The sequence below is a fragment of the Limulus polyphemus genome, unplaced genomic scaffold (genome assembly GCF_000517525.1).
Source record: "Limulus polyphemus unplaced genomic scaffold, Limulus_polyphemus-2.1.2 Scaffold6523, whole genome shotgun sequence".
In the NCBI taxonomy this organism is placed as follows: Eukaryota; Metazoa; Arthropoda; class Merostomata; order Xiphosura; family Limulidae; genus Limulus; species Limulus polyphemus.
The window spans coordinates 31738-53015 of NW_013672133.1; the positions used below are offsets into that span (position 1 = coordinate 31738).

The 21278-nt window shown below is 33.7% G+C and overlaps 1 protein-coding gene across 1 annotated transcript in view; it reads right to left on the minus strand.

Moving 5' to 3' along the window:
• The window catches only part of LOC106473815 (eukaryotic translation initiation factor 5-like), a 27503-nt gene extending 10213 nt beyond the window's left edge, over window positions 1-17290 (minus strand). Inside the window, exons 1-6 of the mRNA XM_013934490.2 lie at window positions 16946-17290; window positions 13897-13978; window positions 13574-13746; window positions 11217-11333; window positions 2130-2279; window positions 463-624 (exon numbers count right to left, since the gene is read on the minus strand). Coding sequence (XP_013789944.1) covers window positions 463-624; window positions 2130-2279; window positions 11217-11333; window positions 13574-13746; window positions 13897-13978; window positions 16946-17020 — 759 coding nt within the window. The 5' untranslated portion in view covers window positions 17021-17290. The remainder of the gene's footprint in view (window positions 1-462; window positions 625-2129; window positions 2280-11216; window positions 11334-13573; window positions 13747-13896; window positions 13979-16945) is intronic.
• Between the last annotated feature and the right edge of the window lie 3988 nt (window positions 17291-21278).

Consider the following 21278-nt stretch of genomic DNA (forward strand, 5'->3'; position numbering starts at 1 on the left):
CCTACATGTACTAATACAATATACCTACTGGTTCTTGTGATACTTAAACCACACTTTGAATAATAAATGCTCAAACGTGAAAATATAAACACTAAAATAAACTCATTATTATCATACCTACATGTACTAATACAATATACCTACTGGTTCTTGTGATACTTCAACCACATTTTGAATAATAAATACTCAAACGTGAAAATATAAACACTAAAATAAACTCATTATTATCATACCTACATGTACTAATACAATATACCTACTGGTTCTTGTGATACTTAAACCACACTTTGAATAATAAATGCTCAAACGTGAAAATATAAACACTAAAATAAACTCATTATCACCATACCTACATGTATTCATACAATATACCTACCGGTTCTTGTGATACTTCAACCACACTTTGAATAATAAATACTCAAACGTAAAATTTAAACTAAAATAAACTCATTATCACCGTACCCTCACGTATTCATACAATATATCTACTCGTTCTTGTTGAGTTCTTTCCAAGTCATCATTTAGCATGAGACCCTTGGCTGCAGACGTAAGAGACTCCATACGCTCAGCAACAGCATGTGCATCAGTATCAACACTCCAATCAGCATCATCTATAGTACCATCCTGCACAATAACAATTATACATTCATTAACTTCACAATCTTCATTAATGAACAAGTTGATAACATACTATGTTTTAATAAGCTTTACTAAAAAATTTGAAATTTCATATCAGTCACACAATTCTTGACAAATTTAACCTGCCTAAAACTTTTATCAAAACAACTTTTCCCTCACATTTTGAATTAATCCCTTCACCATGAAATGTTTTTTTTAATTATAATGTTGCAGTATTCAAGTTCACTAAAACAGGTTACCTACGATTTCAAAGGAAGAATCCTTTGTTTCGTGTCGTAATATTCATTCATCTTACCTAACAGCCAAATTGCCTGTGAGACATTTTTAGGTCTATTGCTCTCTCAGTTACAGAATTTATTTATCTTGATATACAAACATGCAAAGAACACTTTACAGGTATGAAATATTCAATACTTACATAGTATTAAACTTTGGGATTCCCTGATGTTCACTGCTTTGATTTTATTGGAATAAAGTGGAGGGAGACCTCTTGTATTCATGAAAGTATATTCTGGCTAAACAGTAATACACAGCTACTGTGGTAAAGCAGTGAATGTCAAAGAAACCCAAAAATTTATAATAAAACTGTTATCCTGCTAAATATATCTTGCAGTCACATGAGTTATGTGATCAAAACAACACATAACCACAAGACAACTTGGGGATTTCCCTGGGATACATTGTATGCAGAATCAAGGCAATACATCTATGTGGGGATATAGAGAAAGAAAGACAGTAAATGACATAGGTTCTAGAACAAAACATGCATACTAACAGATATCAAACCCTTTTGCTGTTTTGGAGCATAGGGCTAAACTTAAAAAATATATACTATTGACAAGATTATCTAGTATTGAAACACCAAAATATATTTCATATATGTTAATTTAGTTTGGTAGCTCACTCCAAGTGAATTCAACACTACTGTCTGCCACATTAGTTCCATCTTCACAGAGTATTAAATAAACTGACTTAAATGTTATTTATTTGAAAAAAATGTTGTTGTTTTTTACTAATTCTCTGCTATAGTTCTAATAAACCTTAGACTTTTTTTTTCATGGTTAAATAGTGCAACAATGAAGACATAACAACAATGAAGACTCTCATCCTTTATAACGTTTGTTTCATCATTATTAGATATGTGATGGATACAAAACCAATTAACTGTTCAGAGTTCTTAACAGGCAAAAACTGTATGGTTATATATTTTGATCACATATTTCTGGTCTTCATCTAGGAATGAATGAAAATACAAGGCATTATTTTAAGATTTTAATGTTAACTTAGCTCTTCGTTGCTGCAAGTGCTTACTCTATATTGATTAATTATTATAACTAACAAGCTACTACAGTAACATAAAACCTGGACCATTATACGAGGCAGACAGATATTTAACATGACAAACTAAGTGTAAGCTAAATAATAATGTGTAATATATTGAAGTTTTCACCCAGTATTACTATATTGAAAAAGTTATATAAATCACTTACTTTTTGGTTTTCAATTACATCTGGATCTGAATCATGTTGAGGGCTGTCCCCATCTTCTCCATTTTCTTGGCTTTTTCCAGATTTATCTTCTTTTGATTTTCTTTTGCTTTTCTTACCAGATTTAACTGATGATCCACTTGTTCCCATACTCTACGAAAGATTGTTACACATCATTTCATATGTATATAATGAACACACTTGCAACTCATAAACTGTATTACATCTTCTTTAACACTTTCGCTACGGGCATCTTTTTCTGTGCATGTCACGAGGTTTTGGTGAGTTACATTTACAATTTAATTCAACTACTTTTTTATCATGGGATACAAACAAATTTGGCATAAGAATGTAGTAAATAATTCAAATTTTAATAATATACACGTTTTAAGTTCTTAATTTTATATGGCAATATTAAAAAAATATCCTGAATTTCCCTTGGTATGAAAATTGTTACATTTTCTCTGTAGGTATCCCTTCTCTAATATATTTACCACCCCTCCAAAAATTATACAAAATTTAATGTAAATTACTCATTATAATGTTGTCATTACTCAAGCAAAACACTTTTCATAGTCTTCAAGCTTATTCAGTTAGAGCCATCAAACAGAAAATAAAAGCCCTCTTGCCATGCCCACCCACCACATCCTCTCTTTCAGAAATTCCCAGGAGTTATCTCCAACATTTAATATTATGTTATATTCTTTATAACCAATAGAAAGCCAAGGTTGTTTGTTTTTTCATTTCCAGGTCAAACTTTATTCCCATGGGGAAACACACTGACTTAGCTGAATTTGTAATGGCTCTTGTGGCATAGATATAAATCCAGAAAAATTGGGATAGTTATGGGACATTGTCTACTTTTTGCATGTGATTATTCTGTGTTCTTTGGTGCATTATGTAATTAAATAAAAAATTTAGTGCAGTAATATTCTTAGTATAAAAAAGTAGGGTTAATTGTTATTGACAGTCAACAGTGAAAAAAACAACAACAAAAATCGAGGCATGTGTTATTATAAAAGTACCTAAAATGTAAAAATGATAAACACTAGGTTAAATTAGGAATAATAATGAACAATAATAATTTTTCATGAGGTATGTTAATGAGCAACTTGCTAGCAACTCGTGTTATGTAATTTGAAAGAGTAATGTGAGCTCCACATTCGTCAAGTGATTTATAAATTTTATGGCACGAACATTAGTTAGACACAGTCGAAAGGACAATAAAACAATACTAGTTTAGTATAAACAGATGTATACCTTACAAGTTTAAAGCAATTTATGATAAACAAATGTAGTTTCATGTTACAATTTGAACTCATTCTAGAAAGATAAAAAAAAGGATAATTTAGATTTTTTTTTGGTGGTTTCCTTTTTGCAAAACTGAGATAAACACAACAGTGCAGCTTATCCTTAACAAAATTGCAGGGTGTGGGAGTGATTGGAGTATTTTCCAGGAGCCCCTGATGAAAACCATTGATTTTTAGTATTGAACATTTTTTATTCAATACCATAACTTGTATGAACCACGACTTTTATTGTAGGTTTCATCCGAGCTCCAAGTAACTCTTTCACAAAGAAAAAATACAAAAATTAACAAACAGATGAATAAACTAAAAGGAATCATAAATTTCTGAAGTTTCACTTACTCTCATTAATGCATACTATTATTACAAAGGCCCTTCGATCCCTTCACAAACTTTGAAACAGAGAGGGGGGGGCATCGTGTACATATACTTTAAAGGCACAAAATGTAACTTAATTTTTGTCACATGCTATCAGTTCCTAAGCAGTACAGTAAACAAAATCCAGCTACACACTTTAAAAACACATATTTCCTTTCTGTGCAATGCCAAAACTGCTAGTCCCAAGTGATGGAAATCGTGGCACTCCAAATTAATGCTGCTATTCATAGCTTTATACTATTTTGCACATATATCAGTAGGCCTCCTTGTTGTGTTGTGTCTTACTGATTTCCCATCTTTTACTTTTCCTAGCTACACCATATGGTACAACATTTTTTTACGAATCTTATTCCCTTTAAATGTTGATGAAGATATTTGGTTATCACTTTTATCTTACTAGCACAGTGGAGTTTGATATCATGCCAAATGTTTAATAATATGGCCACTCATGTGAGCCTAATTGTTTAGCTTTACCCATAAATGGCTTGGCCCATACCTTCAGGTGATGGTCTTACCATCCACATGATTTTCTTTCTGCCATCTAGATAGGAGCCAACAACTGAATTTTAGGCAGTACTGCCTATAAGTCAGTTGCTTTCAGCAAACCACATGAGAGCTTGCTTTCTCACTTCCAGCTCTATCCTTGTGAAGCTTGAAGGAATTTTGAAAGCTTCATCAACATTATACAGAATGTTGTTGCTTCCTGAGATGACGAATGTCCAACCAGCTATCTCACTGTCTGTGGCAATGACGTCAGATAACTGTCCACAATGATCTTTAAATAGATACCAACAGGTTTTTCTGTTTTACGTTCTGCCCAATCTCTACATTTCCCATCTAGGCTGATTTCCACTGATCCCAGTGGCATCAGATGTTCATTCCAATTAGAGAAATCAGAGATTTGGTGGTGACAAATTATCTCAGTGGTGGTTGTATAGCACCTTTCCATCCATGACTGTCTGTTGAAGCACATTTCCGATAATCCAATTAGAGAAATCAGAGATTTGGTGGTGACAAATTATCTCAGTGGTGGTTGTATAGCACCTTTCCATCCATGACTGTCTGTTGAAGCACATTTCCGATAATCCAATTAGAGAAATCAGAGATTTGGTGGTGACAAATTATCTCAGCACCTTTCCGATAATCCCATGCTTAGCTGTTGTCTATGAAGATTATTGTGAAACTATAATGTCTTAATTGAAAAGGTCAGTGGTTCACTGATGGAATACATGGTCTTTACACTACAAGACTCTAGTGATGAATTTTGCTCGCAAGTGCTATTGGTATTCTACAATGCTGCTGAGGCCTGTAAGATATAATAATGTTTTAACCCTTAAATGCATGATTGTACTTATGTTAATGAAAAATGTTTAAGTAAAAAATGATTCAGACCATGTGGATGTGTAAATTTAGCAAAACCCAAGCAGGATAGTCACAATAACAAATCAGCAACAGGAATATCCAGAAATACTGTACAATCATCAAACGTGCACAGCAATTCTTCAGATATGACAGCTATAAATCATTAACACAAACTGCTCTTTTTGTTGTGTACGAGTGTGTAGAGCAAATAGATCTGATGTATTTTGTACGTGGTATGCTAATTTTCCTGTCTTCAAAGGAAAGGCACACTGAACGTTTCTTGCATTTAAAAGTAGTAGTGGCGTTCTTTGATATGTCCTCATTATGTTCCTCATGACATTTTTGTATGCCACATCTTTTCAGATAAAATTTGCAAAAATCTTACCATATGCATGACCTGGGTCACTAGTGACCCATGTCCTTACATTCAACATTACTGTACAATAAAGTTGTTGTTTTTGCATTTTGGCCAAATTAACGTGATGTATTCACCAAGAAGGTACAATTAAGGAATTGGTAAAGTTTCACACAAAACAGAAAATTCCATCATCAATTTTAAACCAATAATGTCAGACCATTTGTAACACACCTCATGGGTTAATGGAAGTGGCTGAAGCACATTTCATAATTGGTCTGAAACAGGTGTTATATATCTTTTCAATCCTATCTAGCTGTGTAGTACTCTTATTGATCATTAGTAGTGCATAATCCAAGATGTAGCAGGTAAGACTTCAGTAAAGCTCTGATTATCATGGTGTTAATGTAGCTGGTGAAGTTGTCTGCCAAAAGTTACGTCCGGGTACTTCAGTGTTTCTTTCACAAGAACAGTGCCCATAAAAGGTGGTGATGGTTTGTCTTCATCAGCACCCCTGTTTTTAAGTGTGCAAAACATGGCTTTGGCAGGACTCATGACCATTTCTACGTCACTTCACCAGTTGATCATCCTGCTATAGGATGGTTGCATCTTGCTTTCTATGTCATCAATGTCAACTTTGTTAGAATTTCTACCATACATCAAAATGTTATCAGCAAAGACTAGCTAGCACATGGCATCTGGTTAGAATGTCAAGATGGACTAGATCCACATGACAAAGAAGACTGGTGAAAGTGGTGATCCTTGAGGTAAACCAGTGTTAATGGTGATTCAATCTAATTGTCAGTATACATGCTTCATGATGAATCTTTTGGTAGCTGGTGCGGCTACAAGTCATCTTACACTTATGTCTATCTTTCAGATATAAAGCTACTGTTCTGACATGATTCAAAGCCTTTTTGTGTGTTAGCTGCAAATTCAGTAGAGCAATGATCCAGGTTTCTTTTCCACTGTGATAACCATCTAATGATGACATAGTAGTTGCCTCACAGGAGGCAACAATCTCCTCTGGAAGCCTGCCAATGTTTTGTAAGACAGTAAGATGACAGATCCCTCACAGGTTTAGATAAGGATCTGACAAAGGCATCAGTCCAAATTTCAAGCTTGTTACATGTTGTACAACTGTGTTAACACTCCAACAGGTTGGCTTCTGTAAGGTTTTTAAAAGTAAAGATTATTACACTATCAGGACCTGGAGCTCTATTTATAGATATATTTAAGGCCCTGTGTATTAGATCTAAGCTAAAATGTTTTTCAGACTGGCAAGTAGTTGTAACTCAGATCATGCAGGCCATTGCTTAAGCCTCTCCTGCATGTTACCATGGTTACATTAGTTAATGTGCATGAAGGCCATACTTTGGTCTTCACGTGTACAGAATAGGATACCATCATCATTGTAAATGACTAATGTCCCTATAGTTTTGGTTCTTATGCTAGCCAGAAGTTTGTGAAAGTATCAGAATGAAGTACTCATCACGTGTTTAAGAAGCTGATCTCCTGTATGGAGCATAGGCTCTATTCTATATAATTCTTACCTCCTCTCCCAAGGCTGGGTATTGCCTTATTGTGTATGAAGTCGGGCCGAGCTTAATTCCACACATTTCTGACTCTATCAGTATTCCACCAGTATGAGATGTTCCTTTTTCTGTTGATTTAACTTTGCTACTTAAAGGTGCAAGTACATTCTCGACACCTTTGTTTTACACCACTTTGTCGTCCAGTATTCTTGCACACTTCACGAGATGATCACTGCACATGTTACATCCCCTATGCCAGGCAGAGGTAGCACTGAAAGTGGGGTTAGCTAAAGCAAGGTCAACAGGAGTCTCGTCACCTCGGCTCTCACCAATTCTTGTTGGTTTGCCCGAGTTCAGCAGTGTAAGTTTGGTGGGTATACTGCGGAGAACAAAATGTAAATTTTTGCCACTGGTGCTTTCACCTGCATCCCACATGTGGTGTTTCACAGTGAAATCTCCTACTGCTAGATACATTGGAGTGTTGTCAGACATGAACCTCCAATCTTCACCATGATGTGCTATGAGTGACTTTAGGCAAGCTATCCAGATAGTTTGTATTTTACAATAGTGATTGTTACAGTGCGAGCAGTCAGAGTTCATAGTGGATACTGTCATCATGTCTAACTGCAATGGCAGTTCCAGCTTCTGGGACAGCACATGGTACAAAGTTGATGCCAGGGGGGAGTGAGTTCCCCAGTATCAGGGAATTTAGTCTCTTAAAAGAATATGACATCATAAGATTCAGAAAGCTTCTCAAGGCAGTATATGTTCCCCTTGACATTGAAGTAATCAATCATAAAACAAGAATGGCCCAATCTGGTACACTTTTCATGCATGCATCATTTACCAATTTGATGTTTTGGTTTCTCTGTTCTTCTTCTCCTGCTGGGTGTACAATCTCCCGTTAGAAACTGTTTTTAAAGTATAATTGTTTGTAAACAATACATTAACCATTCACTGTTCGCGGATCTTGTTTCTAGTCCTGTCTGCCCTTAGAATGCTGCCAGTCTATTAAAATGGGGCTGCCATTCTTGACATGGGCAAACACTGACCAACAAAGTATAAAGATAATCTCCTCCTGTTGAAATAATTAAACTTCAAAAAAAGAAGAAAAAAGGGAAAAAGTATGTCAGTGCCAGAACTTTCAGGCCTAGCTGTTTTAAGAGTAATAATAATCCAGGAAATTTAAAAAAATATTAATAACAATTTATCACTCCAGATGAATGATAATATACTTATCAGTAACAAATTACATGTGTACGTTGTGAATTATACACTCAAGGCTGAGCAGTGATAAAATAAATGATAACAACATACATATAATTGATACTTGAAACTGTCAGCACTTGGTGAAACTCAATTACAGAATTAAAGAAAAAAGAACAAACACAATTGTACATTTCACGAAAACATACAATTGTCTGTGTTGTTGTTTCTTCTTCAATTCTATAATAATTATAATGCTCAGTAATTACATTCTATATTATGTGCTTAAATTCCCAAGCAAACCAATAATGTAAAGAAAACGGAATGCTAAGCCTATAGTTTGAAAAAATTATGCTTCTGAATTTTAGGCCTATACAGCATTGGATAGGATCTAAAAATAATGACATGCGAAATAGAACGTTACCTCATAATTTAACCTAACTTATTACAACAATCTGTTCTACCATGAAGAAGCCCTAAAGCTAGAACTTTGGTTCAATTAAATAAATTATTTCCAGAGTACCCTGGTCATTTTTATATGTAATATACTTAAGAATAAGGCTACTGATTTACTATCTATCATATCTGCTCAATACTATATACTAAGCCATTATGTACTAACTGCTCAATACTATATAATAAGCTGTTACGTACTATCTGCTCAATACTATATAATAAGTCGTTACGTACTATCTGCTCAATACTATATACTAAGCCATTATGTACTATCTGCTCAACACTATATAATAAGCCATTACGTACTATCTGCTCAACACTATATAATAAGCCATTACGTACTATCTGCTCAACACTATATAATAAGCCATTACGTACTATCTGCTCAACACTATATACTAAGCCATTATGTACTATCTGCTCAACACTATATACTAAGCCATTATGTACTATCTGCTCAATACTATAAACTAAGCTATTATGTAATGTATGCTCAACACTATATAATAAGCCATTACGTACTATCTGCTCAACACTATATACTAAGCCATTATGTACTATCTGCTCAACGCTATATACTAAGCCATTATGTACAATCTGCTCAATACTATATAATAAGCCATTATGTACAATCTGCTCAACACTATATACTAAGCCATTATGTACTATCTGCTCAACACTATATACTAAGCCATTATGTACTATCTGCTCAACACTATATACTAAGCCATTATGTACTATCTGCTCAACACTATAAACTAAGCTATTATGTACTATCTGCTCAACACTATATACTAAGCCATTATGTACTATCTGCTCAACACTATATACTAAGCCATTATGTACTATCTGCTCAACACTATAAACTAAGCTATTATGTACTATCTGCTCAACACTATATACTAAGCCATTATGTACTATCTGCTCAACACTATATACTAAGCCATTATGTACTATCTGCTCAACGCTATATACTAAGCCATTATGTACAATCTGCTCAATACTATATAATAAGCCATTATGTACAATCTGCTCAATACTATATAATAAGCCATTACGTACTATCTGCTCAAATGTATCAAAAGGGCAAACAAACATAAGCATTATTTAGGATTAATAATCTAATATAAAATTACATAATCCAAGTTGGCTATGTATTCACACAAAACGGAGCTTAAAATAAGTATTATTCTCACTTTTAAAAGAATAAGTCTTATTTTTTATTTAATATGTTGATCATTTTTGCACATTCATATAGTAAAAACTAATTATTTAGATTTGCTTCATAAGCTTATGGTCAAACAACAGAAAACAGTTTACTTTGATTTATAAAACTAGGTTTGTGTAGTAAGTTGGATTTTTGTTTCTTAGTAAAAAAACAAAGTCCAGCAAGCTGATAAGAAGCTATAACTAAGATGCATATTCTAGAATACACACCTTAGTGGTTGCTTTTGTTTTGGAAAATCATCCAAAGCTTCACAAGGGCTATTTACACTACCTGTCCCTAATTTTGAATGGACAGACTAGATCTAGGGAAGGAACCTAATCAAAAGCATCCATCACAAGCTCTGGCTACCCTAATCAAATATTGACATTTTATAATGTACCATAGCACGAAAGTGAAGAGAATGTTTTTAAGACCTTGGATTCACAGTTTGGCATGCTGATCACTAGGTTACGCTTGGCCCACACATTACTGGACAAAATATAAGAAACAGAAAGGATAAAGTAATATATTTTACATGGCTACTTGTTCATATTTACATTTATCATATGTTAAGTAAATTTCCAGAACTTATAACTACTAACTAATTTCAAGTTAAATTACGCCTTGTTAGATCTGGAATTAAACTTTATAATCAAACACTTTGTTGCAACTTATCACACCAAGCTTAATCAATGCATGAAGCAAGTTCTGTAAATTTTACAATCTTTTATCCATTTGCACTGAATTAGATTTGTTGGAAAATTCACGAGATAAATGTTGATTAACCCTTTCACCACGGGCTCGGGTTAAAATATATTATGAGTTCGTATACACATTTGCACACATTAAATATTTATACTATAACTTTTAATGCAGTATGTATATCTTCACAAAATTTGGTAGATGCTTCGTAAACATTACAAGTCTTTTGTCCCTGATCTAACCTTAACTAACCTAAAGAGACACTTAATTTTACATTTTAGTTACCTTTATAATAATAAATAATCAGCTAATCACACTTAATAAAGCTAGGAAGAAAACATTTACTGGTGAATCATCATTGTCAGAAGTATGCAATTATTTGCAGATGGAATATGGTGTATGCTTTAAAGAGATTAAGAGTGGCTACTGTATTTTAGAAAGGTTCACATCTGCAAGCAAGGAGCTTGGCAATGAATTAGCAGAAATGAGTTACCACACACATATAATTAGTGATAGTTGGTGACAATCACTGCCCAAGGCCTAGCTCTGTATCATAAGAACTGGCAGTGTATACATAGTTACCTGGCTTGGTGGGTTCTTCAAAATGAAAGTTGTTAACTTGTGTGCAGAATCCAAAGTACCACTGTAGCCACAAGCAATACACTTAAGGGTGATGACACCTTTCTTCTGAAGAACACCCTGAAAAATATGTTACATTTAATACATATACTGTCTATACATACAGACTGAGAAAGAAAGTTTTATCCATATGGCTGTCCTACCTGGACAGTAACATCTTCCTAACCAGTAGCTAAACTTACAGTCAAACATTTATTGTTAATCTCCATACAGATCTAGAACTGTTCCTTTTAAATTTTCTACTTTACAACAGTCTCTGTTGTACCATCCTTATTTGAACCAATATAGTTCCTGAACAATTCCTTATTCAGACCCATATTGCCTTTCTTCCTACTTACATGTTGTTGTTTATGTTTTTTTTCTTTTCTTGTGTTATCTTATACACATTCTCTAAAAGTTAAAATCTTTAGGATTAAATTTCAAACAGATACTAACCTCTAAACACACAATAGTTTTCTCTAACAAGTTCACATTTCTCATTCAACATATCGTGACATCACATTGAGTTATAATCTCATTTATGGAGAAACAAACATCTTTCTAATAATGGCACATTAACTCAAGGATCAGACTAACATCTAGACTTTAGAGCAAAGGGTAGGTGGCAATAAAAGGATAACCACGGCTTGGATAAGTGACCTGCAGAGAGAGAAATAATATGATTGGAAAGTGGCTTGCAGACAGCAGTCATATAACTTGATGAATAACCTACAAAGTGCAGTTATATAGCTGGATAACTGATATCCAGAGAGCAGTCATATAACTGGATAATTAACCTCCAGAGAGCAGTCATATAGCTGGATAATTAACCTCCAGAGAGCAGTCATATAGCTGGATAATTGACCTCCAGAGAGCAGTTGTTATTCCTTTGTTTGTTTGTTTAGAATGTTTTGTTTATTCCAGTGTTACTTTTACTTCTTGGACTCACAATAACTGCTCTCTGGAGGTCAATTATCCAGTTATATGACGATATACAAAATGTTTCTCACTATTTGAAACCCCTAAACACAAAGGTTACCCTTAGATGCTGCTAAAGCAAAGCCACCGGGGTTAGAATAATCTAAGAAATATATATATACATAAACAAGAGGAATGACACTTGGCTTACAATTTAAGAAGGTAAATGAACACACCACATAAAACATTCCACTTAGAAAACCACCACCAAAAACAAAATGAATACAAAGGAAACATTAAGAATAATGAGTCACAGCTACCATGAAACAGCAATGTGCTGAAGCTGATAGGATACAGTGACAGGCCTTCTGCAACAGCTACCACGAAACAGCAATGTGCTGAAGCTGATAGGATACAGTGACAGGCCTTCTGCAACAGCTACCACGAAACAGCAATGTGCTGAAGCTGATAGGATACAGTGACAGGCCTTCTGCAACAGCTACCACAAAACAGCAATGTGCTGAGCTGATAGGAAATAGTGAAAATAACTCTTCACGGGCCCTCTGCAACAGTTACCACAAAACAGCAATGTGCTGAAGCTGATAGGATATAGTGAAAATAACTCTTCACGGGCCCTCTACAAGAGCTAAAAACATTACAAAGAAACTGCTTCAGCCAAATCCTACAGATTATCTCTTACGAATAGCCTCTTTACAAGAACTACTGACCAAATGACAGTGACAAAGAAGTCTATATCTAATATGTATGTGGATGGTTTTACTGACATAGGTGATACTATTTACTGCTCACTAATAACATGCTGAAGATGTCATAGCAAACTAGGACCATCTTCAGAAAGAATGGTTTTGAAACTATCTGTAGCTCACTAATTATATTATAGCTAAGAACAAACAAACAAAGGATGGTTTTTTATAGCTCACACACTAAATAATGTTCTACTTAAAGTTACAAATACAGCTCATAATACATATTGACCATATTTTAATTTACAGTACATTAATATGTCACAAATAGAAAAATACATTTAGTGTTAATTTGGCTACTACTTAATTACAGCATTTCACGTTACAGTAGATTATATTCTTTAATCCAAAAGTTATTAGTTGTCCAACAGACTCAATAATCTGGACACTTTGCCTGACACTTGGAGCTAAACGAGTTCAACAGACCCAACAATTAGGATCTCATGCCTGACACTTGGAGCTAAATGAGTTCAAAAGACCCAACAGTTAGGACCTCATGCCTGACAACTTGAGATAAATGTTTCCAACAGATCTAAGGTCTGCTTAAGATAAGGAACCTGGCAGTACAGATATTAAAACAGACCAAACACTAACTGTTTACAGCTTACACAAAAATAATTCCATGTCAAATACACTTACCAGAATAGTTTCTGGATTGTCACATGATGGGCACAAAATAAAGCGACGGATGAAGCCATCAAGGATATCTTGCAGTTTTCCTGCTTCATGGGATCCATTAACAATATAACGTTCATTCTTCACATCAAACTGAGTTTGAGCCCCAAGTTCACATCCAAAATATTTTGTAGGATCTGAAAATGAAAATTGTTTAACATAAGCTTTTATTTAAAAAGTTAATGAAACAGAATAACAAATATTATATTTACTATTATATTTCAAAATGTAAAACAGTGGCAAGCTATGGTTTTAGGTTACACTTCTGTTCTTTCTCTACTACTTACAAGTTGGGGGTCTATTGAGAGCCTTGGCAATTTCCACCATATTCACAATTACTGTTTTGATGCCATTGCCTTTGCCTTCAACCTATCAAAAACATACACATAAACAACTATAAGTTTAATGACATTATTAAAATACTTTAAACATATACAATGTAATGTTTCAAGTTTTGAACAGAGTCATATACAAAGTATTTTATTGTAACCAGACATGTTCATGTCGGCTACAGTTGAAGCATTTTTAATATTACAAAATACAACTTACTGGTACAGTTTAAGAGTATAATGCATAATGTTACATATACACTAGGATGGTCCTTATTTTTGAAATTTTGACTTACAACACTCTCGTCTCTTACTTTGTTCCAATACATAAATAATTCAAACCAAATTTTATCTATATTGAATAACATTTTATGTTTAAAATATTATCTTGCAGCTCACATTATATCCCCATATTCTAGATTATTCTGAAATATTCAGAGTATTACACATTATTCAGAATGTTCAAGAACATTCCTTACATAAATAATCCATGCTGTGACTTTTTATTTCTGAGATGACAAGAGTTTCTAGAATTTTTACATGACAACTTCAAGTCAGCCAATCTACAGATGATTATCAAATGCTTCTTGAACAAGCCGTAATCTTTCTTGGTGGCATCCCTTCTCGTGGAGTGAGACTTATAGCACTTAAGCACTACATCATACATGATGGATGCCCAAGGTATTACATGCCCTCAAGAACTAAATGTTTATGGGACAGTTTAAGCTCACTGGCCATGAGGAAAGAGGACTCCACAATATCTACATCTTTGTTGTTTGAGTCTATATTAGGGCATGGTTCACTGCTCCTGATGCCAATTTCTGATCTTCAAAATTTTCTTAACTGTCTACCATGTTATTTCAAAATCTGCCTGTCAAATATCTGCTGGACATCTATAATATTTCAATAAGGAATTGACTGGTTTGTTATTCTTTGATACACAGAGACAAAATAAACAATGGCAAAAGCACTAAGTGAGATGGAAGGCATTGTTGAAGTGCATCCAGCATAGGACATGTCAATTGAAGATTTTGCCACAAAGAACACAACAGACTTCTTCAGGTGCCTCAAAATTCCATCTGGATTTCTGGATTATGACCCTAAGTCATGGTAGCTCAGAGAAGACTACAGGAAGGCACTACAGATAGTTCAACAATTGAATGTGGTAAACAACAATGTTGAAATGGGTGTGGCCCTTACTGAAGAGTATAATGCTATCATAATAAATAAAGAAGAACAGAAACAATTCCTCCTTAAAGTTGATATACCAAAGCATAGGTATCAGAAGTCACAGAGGGACAGTGCATGCTGTCCTCTCCCAAATGCACAAAAAACTTTCTCAATTAGTACTGCCCTTTATTGGCACAAATTTTTTCACTCACCACTAACCTTGTAACCCTCACTTCTTTCTGCATATCTACATGCAAATGATAATGCAGCAACCATTACCCGTCATAACTAGCACATTCTCTAATAATGCACCTGCTAATCACTTATAAATTGGCCACGACCAAGTCAACCAATAGACAGGAAGTGGGGAGGAAGGGTGGGAAATGTGAGAGGAGGTAAGTATCTATTCAGAATAATATTTTCAGTTTAGGATGTTACCTTTCGATACAATATCTTACCTCCTCTCACACAAAGCTAGAATCCCACATTGAAGTGGTGGAGGGCTGGTGAGAAAATGATCCTCCTTTAGAAAGTGCCTAAAGAAAGACCGTGTGGTGTGGAAAAGGAATTAGAAACATCACAGCCAAGATTGGGTCCTACAGCATAGATGAAGTCAGATGTGCTAGGAAGCTGTGTCACACTCCTACTGGTGGAGGGGTTCACACCTGCCTATTTGCATGCTACAGCACAGTGGTACCACATCACAACACATGGATATAGGGGGAGTATCAAAGCAAATGAAGAGTGAAAATTGTGCATAAAGAGGGTAGTATTAATCAAGAGAAACTATTATGTGAATAGAAGTAAGGTATCATAACAGAAAACAAAATTTACATTTCACCTTGAATTGTTTTTTTTTACTGATACAACTTCTTATCTAAAAGAGGCAATTGGTAGTAGATCAAAACATCAAGTACTGCAGTTGACAAATCAACACATTAAATGTGGCAATTTACTTGTTGCTTATGTGAGTGCTGACCAATCAGAAGTAGTGTTTCATCGGATGCTATCATAAACAGTCAATTTTTTCAGCTACCTATGGATTGTTTTTGTGGATTTTGTTAAAAGCCTTGACTTACTTGCACACAATGCATTAAGTAGTGCTCTATTTGTGAAACATGCTGTTCTGTATAGAATATAGTTATACTTGATTGAAACAAAGCAAAAAACTAGCCATTCCAATAGTGCACATTCAACCTCAAGCAAAGATTTCAATAAATTTTCTATTAATCACTTATACTTGCAAAAATGATTTACAATTTTCTATACAATAAAACTGACTATTAGGTATGGTCAGTTACCAAAAACTTGAATAAAAACATCTACTTTAAAGTTTTTATCTCTGGATAATTTTACATATTGTACAACGGCATTAACATTAACTTCTAAGTAAGATCAAAACTAAAAATCAACCCAGTACTCAGTATAGATAATTACGTTGGCTATTATATTTGACATTAATGTTAACTTTTAAACAAGATCAAAACTAAAAATCAACCTGGTATCAAATATAGGTAATTAAATAAACTGTTAGATGTGTTTCAGGTTCAACACTGGGGTAACACAGAACTTAAACTGACAAACGTCTATACCAACATCAAGTTACCAACGTGGGCACATTTCTTCTTTTCATAAAAGAAATACAGAAGATCTAAGGTTAAAAAGATTATAATATTCACAACTACAAATTTTAAGTGATATCTATATAAGCAAATAGAACACAATTATAAATAGGGGAAAAAAAAGGTTTTACATGCTTCTCATAGATATTTCTATTAATTAGCTGCATAAAATCTGGGAATAGGGAATATAAAAAATACAACACTAGTGAACCTACCTTGGCAATAATTTTTGGCATCTTATAACGATAAAATTGGTCTGAAAGACTACGATTTACATTGACACTCCCCATCTTGGTTGCTGAGGGTTTAGGATGCTGCTCACAAAAAAAAATCTAACCAAGAAGCTCACTCAGACTCTTCCCACAAGCCTTGGTGGAGATGGACTCTTTCCAAAAATTTTCGTGCTGGTGTAGACTTTCCAAAAGCCTTAGAGCTGATGGCTTTACAGAATATGGGATGAAAGAGACATAAAGAGGTACGAATAGTCACGACCTGAAAGGCTTCAATTTTTGGTGATGACACAAACACCTGTAATGAAAACTAAATATTAAAAAGCCCTTTGTAAGGAAATACATCTTATGGCAATAGGTTTTAGAAGAAAATATCCTATTTAAAATAGCCATGATGATTTAAAAAAAAGCAATTACAAAACAACTTTAATAAATTTTGTTGCAAAATTGCTATGATACAGATGACATTGGACAAAGATCTTCGCTGATATCAGAAAATCTGTTTTCAATCACATAGTCCATACTAGCAAATTACCATTCTTTCCACATTTTTGTGCTTGCTCCGTCTCCATATTTGCTCCGTCTCTACTTCATTCTTCCAGTCTTTTACAAGTTACAATTACATATTCCTAACATCCAGTCTGTGAGACATTTTTGGTTGAAATTCTGAATAGAAGTAAACTTCTTTGCAATATTTGGTATCTGAAGTGCATACTAGCACGGCCAAATTTGCACTAGTTTCCAGGTTATGAGGGAGTAAAAGCTATACCCCCATCTTAAATCCCCCACAAAAGAGGGTAGTGGCCGAATATATTGAGCAATAAAAGAACTGGTTCTTCAGTTCTATATAGCCATTTTCTCTGTATTTTTTTTTAGTTTTAATAATACAGATGGCTAAGGAAGGATCAACAAAGCTAAGTATCTATCTGAAGTTTATTCCAGCATAAACACTTCTAACTATTTTGTTCAAGGGGAACTTGGCAAACCCCTTAAACCTAGCATCTTGGTGGCCAAACAACATTGAGAGAAAAGTTTGTTTGGTAGTAAAGTGTGTTTTTGTATAGGGCAACAGATCGGCCCTTTATCAAAGTATTCTTTTTTTTTCAACTTCAATATCGGAAACTGACACATCCTTCTACAGCCCACCCAATCCTCCAAACTTTGTCTTGTTAGCTCAAAGACTGGGTGTTTATAATAAAAGATTTATAAGCCTGTCTGAAAACATATGGTATATATCTAATATAAATGGTGGTCCATTCCTAGACTCTACTTTCCGAGACGAGTTTATTTCTTACAAATAACTGATGTACCTGAGATTTTGGTTTTGAATCTGTTTTACTTCACCATGTAGTAACCTTTAACACATATATACAGTTTTGATTTATAGCTATGGGGTTTTGAATCTGTTTTACTTCACCATGTAGTAACCTTTAACACATATATACATGTTTTGATTTATGGGGTTTTGAATCTGTTTTACTTCACCATGTAGTAACCTTTAACACATATATACATGTTTTGATTTAGTTTTAATTTTAGAAAAGGTTGAAAATTACTTCAGTAAAAATGTATTTTGACCATAACAAACCAGTCAGGTAAATTGTGGTACTGTTTTACTAGTAGGAAAACACGGTATCTGTTGTAAACTTAACCTAGAGATCACATAAAACATAAATTAAAAAAGTACGTACAAAAAATTTATAAGTTTTATGATCAATTTGTAACTTCAAAATTATTTATTATTGTATTATTCATCCACATTTTACGTATGAGAGATATAAACTTTAAAAAATAATTATTAACACTTTGAAATTTTACATCAGGAACTAAAACCTTCTCAACCTTTCATTCAATGTGGAATGATAAGGTGATGATGAGAAATACAATCTTCTTTAAAAACAAGTTAACCTTGGATGGATCTACCTTGTAGTAAATAAAACAGCTTGTATGTCGTAACTAACAATCTTCTTTAAAACAAGTTAACCTTGGATGGATCTACCTTGTAGCAAATAAAACAGCTTGTATGTCGTAACTAACAATCTTCTTTGAAAACAAGTTAACCTTGGATGGATCTACCTTGTAGCAAATAAAGCAGCTTGTATGTCGTAACTAACTAATCTTCTTTAAAAACAAGTTAATTTTCTGGTAAAACCAGTAAATTAGGCTTTAAAATGACAGATTGTTCCTGAAGAAAATCCTGCAATTTTTTTCCAATAGCCTGTGTGGACCATGCCAAATGGAAGTTAGTTAAATACCATAACAGTCAATAAGCATGCTTAGGTGGAACTCAACTTGTGTAGTTATGAGATACAAGCTGTTTTATTTGATAAACTGTATTTGCTACAAGGAAGATCCATCTATGATTAAATTGTTTTTAAAGAAGATTGTTAGTTACGACATACAAGCTGTTTTATTTGATAAACTGTATTTGCTACAAGGTAGATCCATCTATGATTAAATTGTTTTTAAAGAAGATTGTTAGTTACAACATACAAGCTGTTTTATTTGATAAACCGTATTTGCTACAAGGAAGATCCATCCAAGATTAACTTGTTTTTAAAGAAGATAGTTAGTAACAACATGCAAGCTATTTTATTTGCTACAAGGTAGATCCATCCAAGATTAACTTGTTTTTAAAGAAGATAGTTAGTTACGACATGCAAGCTGTTTTATTTGCTACAAGGTAGATCCATCCAAGGTGAACTCCACCAAAGTTAAATATCAAATGTTTTATTATAATCTTTAAACAATGTATTAAAAGTTGAAAAAAATTGTTCAGTAACACTTGGGCTATAATTCAAGCAAACTAAAGAGTCTATAAAAAAATCAGTTAAAAAAGTTACAAAATATTGTATGTTCATCACTTACAGTCTCTTGAGTATGCTTCAACTCAAGTTTAATAACAAGAGATAAAGTCTAACGTCTTTCTCTCACTCTTCTAGCATGTAATCAAAATCAGAACAAAATAATATTTATCGAACGTGTCATTTCAGCTTGCTAATAGGAAAACAAGTTAACTTGTACTTGATTGGCTGCTGAACATGTTATTTCAGCTTGCTAATATGAAAACAAGGTAACTATTACTTGATTGGCTGCTGAACATGTTATTTCAGCTTGCTAATAGGAAAACAAGTTAACTAGTACTTGATTGGCTGCTGAACACGTTATTTCAGCTTGCTAATAGGAAAACAAGGTTAACTAGTACTTGATTGGCTGCTGAACACGTTATTTCAGCTTGCTAGTAGGAAAAAGGTTAACTAGTACTTGATTAGCTGCTGAACATACATCACCATGCCAACCAACATAAAGATTCAGATTTATATTTTTACAGAGACCACTTGCAACCATTAACCCTTTCCAGACAGTCATGGTTGAACTACTATTTCATGAATTTATGTTACCAAATTTGGTATCAGACTATAGATTATAATTCAAATTTTAGTATTATACATTACTCAATTACTCAGTTAAACATCAATTTTTGTGTGTAATGTGGTATGTTGAATGCAGCATCAATTAGATGTTTGTGATGTCAAAACACTAAGTCTATATTTTCATACAAATTAGGAACTGAAATTACAAATATTGACAGGCTAGAATATAAAATAAGAACCTCTTATCTTTTCTATTTGCTAAGATATTGCTCATGTAATAAATAAAACACAGTTGCACCCCACCCACCTCTTTCCATTTTTGGAAATGCTCCCTTATTTTACATTTACTTCTATATATGACATAAATAACCAATTGGAAGCTCAGAATGTCCACATAGTGGCTCTCTCAGCCATTTTAATGTCTTTGGATGTCATCTCTCTCTCTTTCAAACCCAGATTTCAAGGAAGTAGGTTGTGTCTTAGTCTGCTCGAAATTTCATATTTTTATAGACTGAAGTTCAGCTTAGTGACTAAGCTTGATAAATTATAATGGAATTCTATGGTATTAATATAGTAATTTATGATTTTTTAGTTATTAAAATGTATATATAAAACCTAAGAAACTAATATTTTGTTTCGTATCCTCCATGTGCAAAATTTTAAAAGGCTTAACAACTTATGGCAAGCAGCAACCAAGTACAAAGGTCATAACTTTATTTACTGTTCTATGCTTTAAGAAAAATAAGTTTAAGAACTTATTTCAAAATAGCAACAATCTATATACATATATAATGTATAATAATTGAAATGTGACTGTATTTTACAAAATAATAGTCTACTAAAACACAGCCAAAACAGGTCACTTTGAAAAGACTAAAGTGAGGTTTTCTATTATTGGATACGGTAACATGAGTGCACAAGTGCTGCATCATTGTAACTTCTGC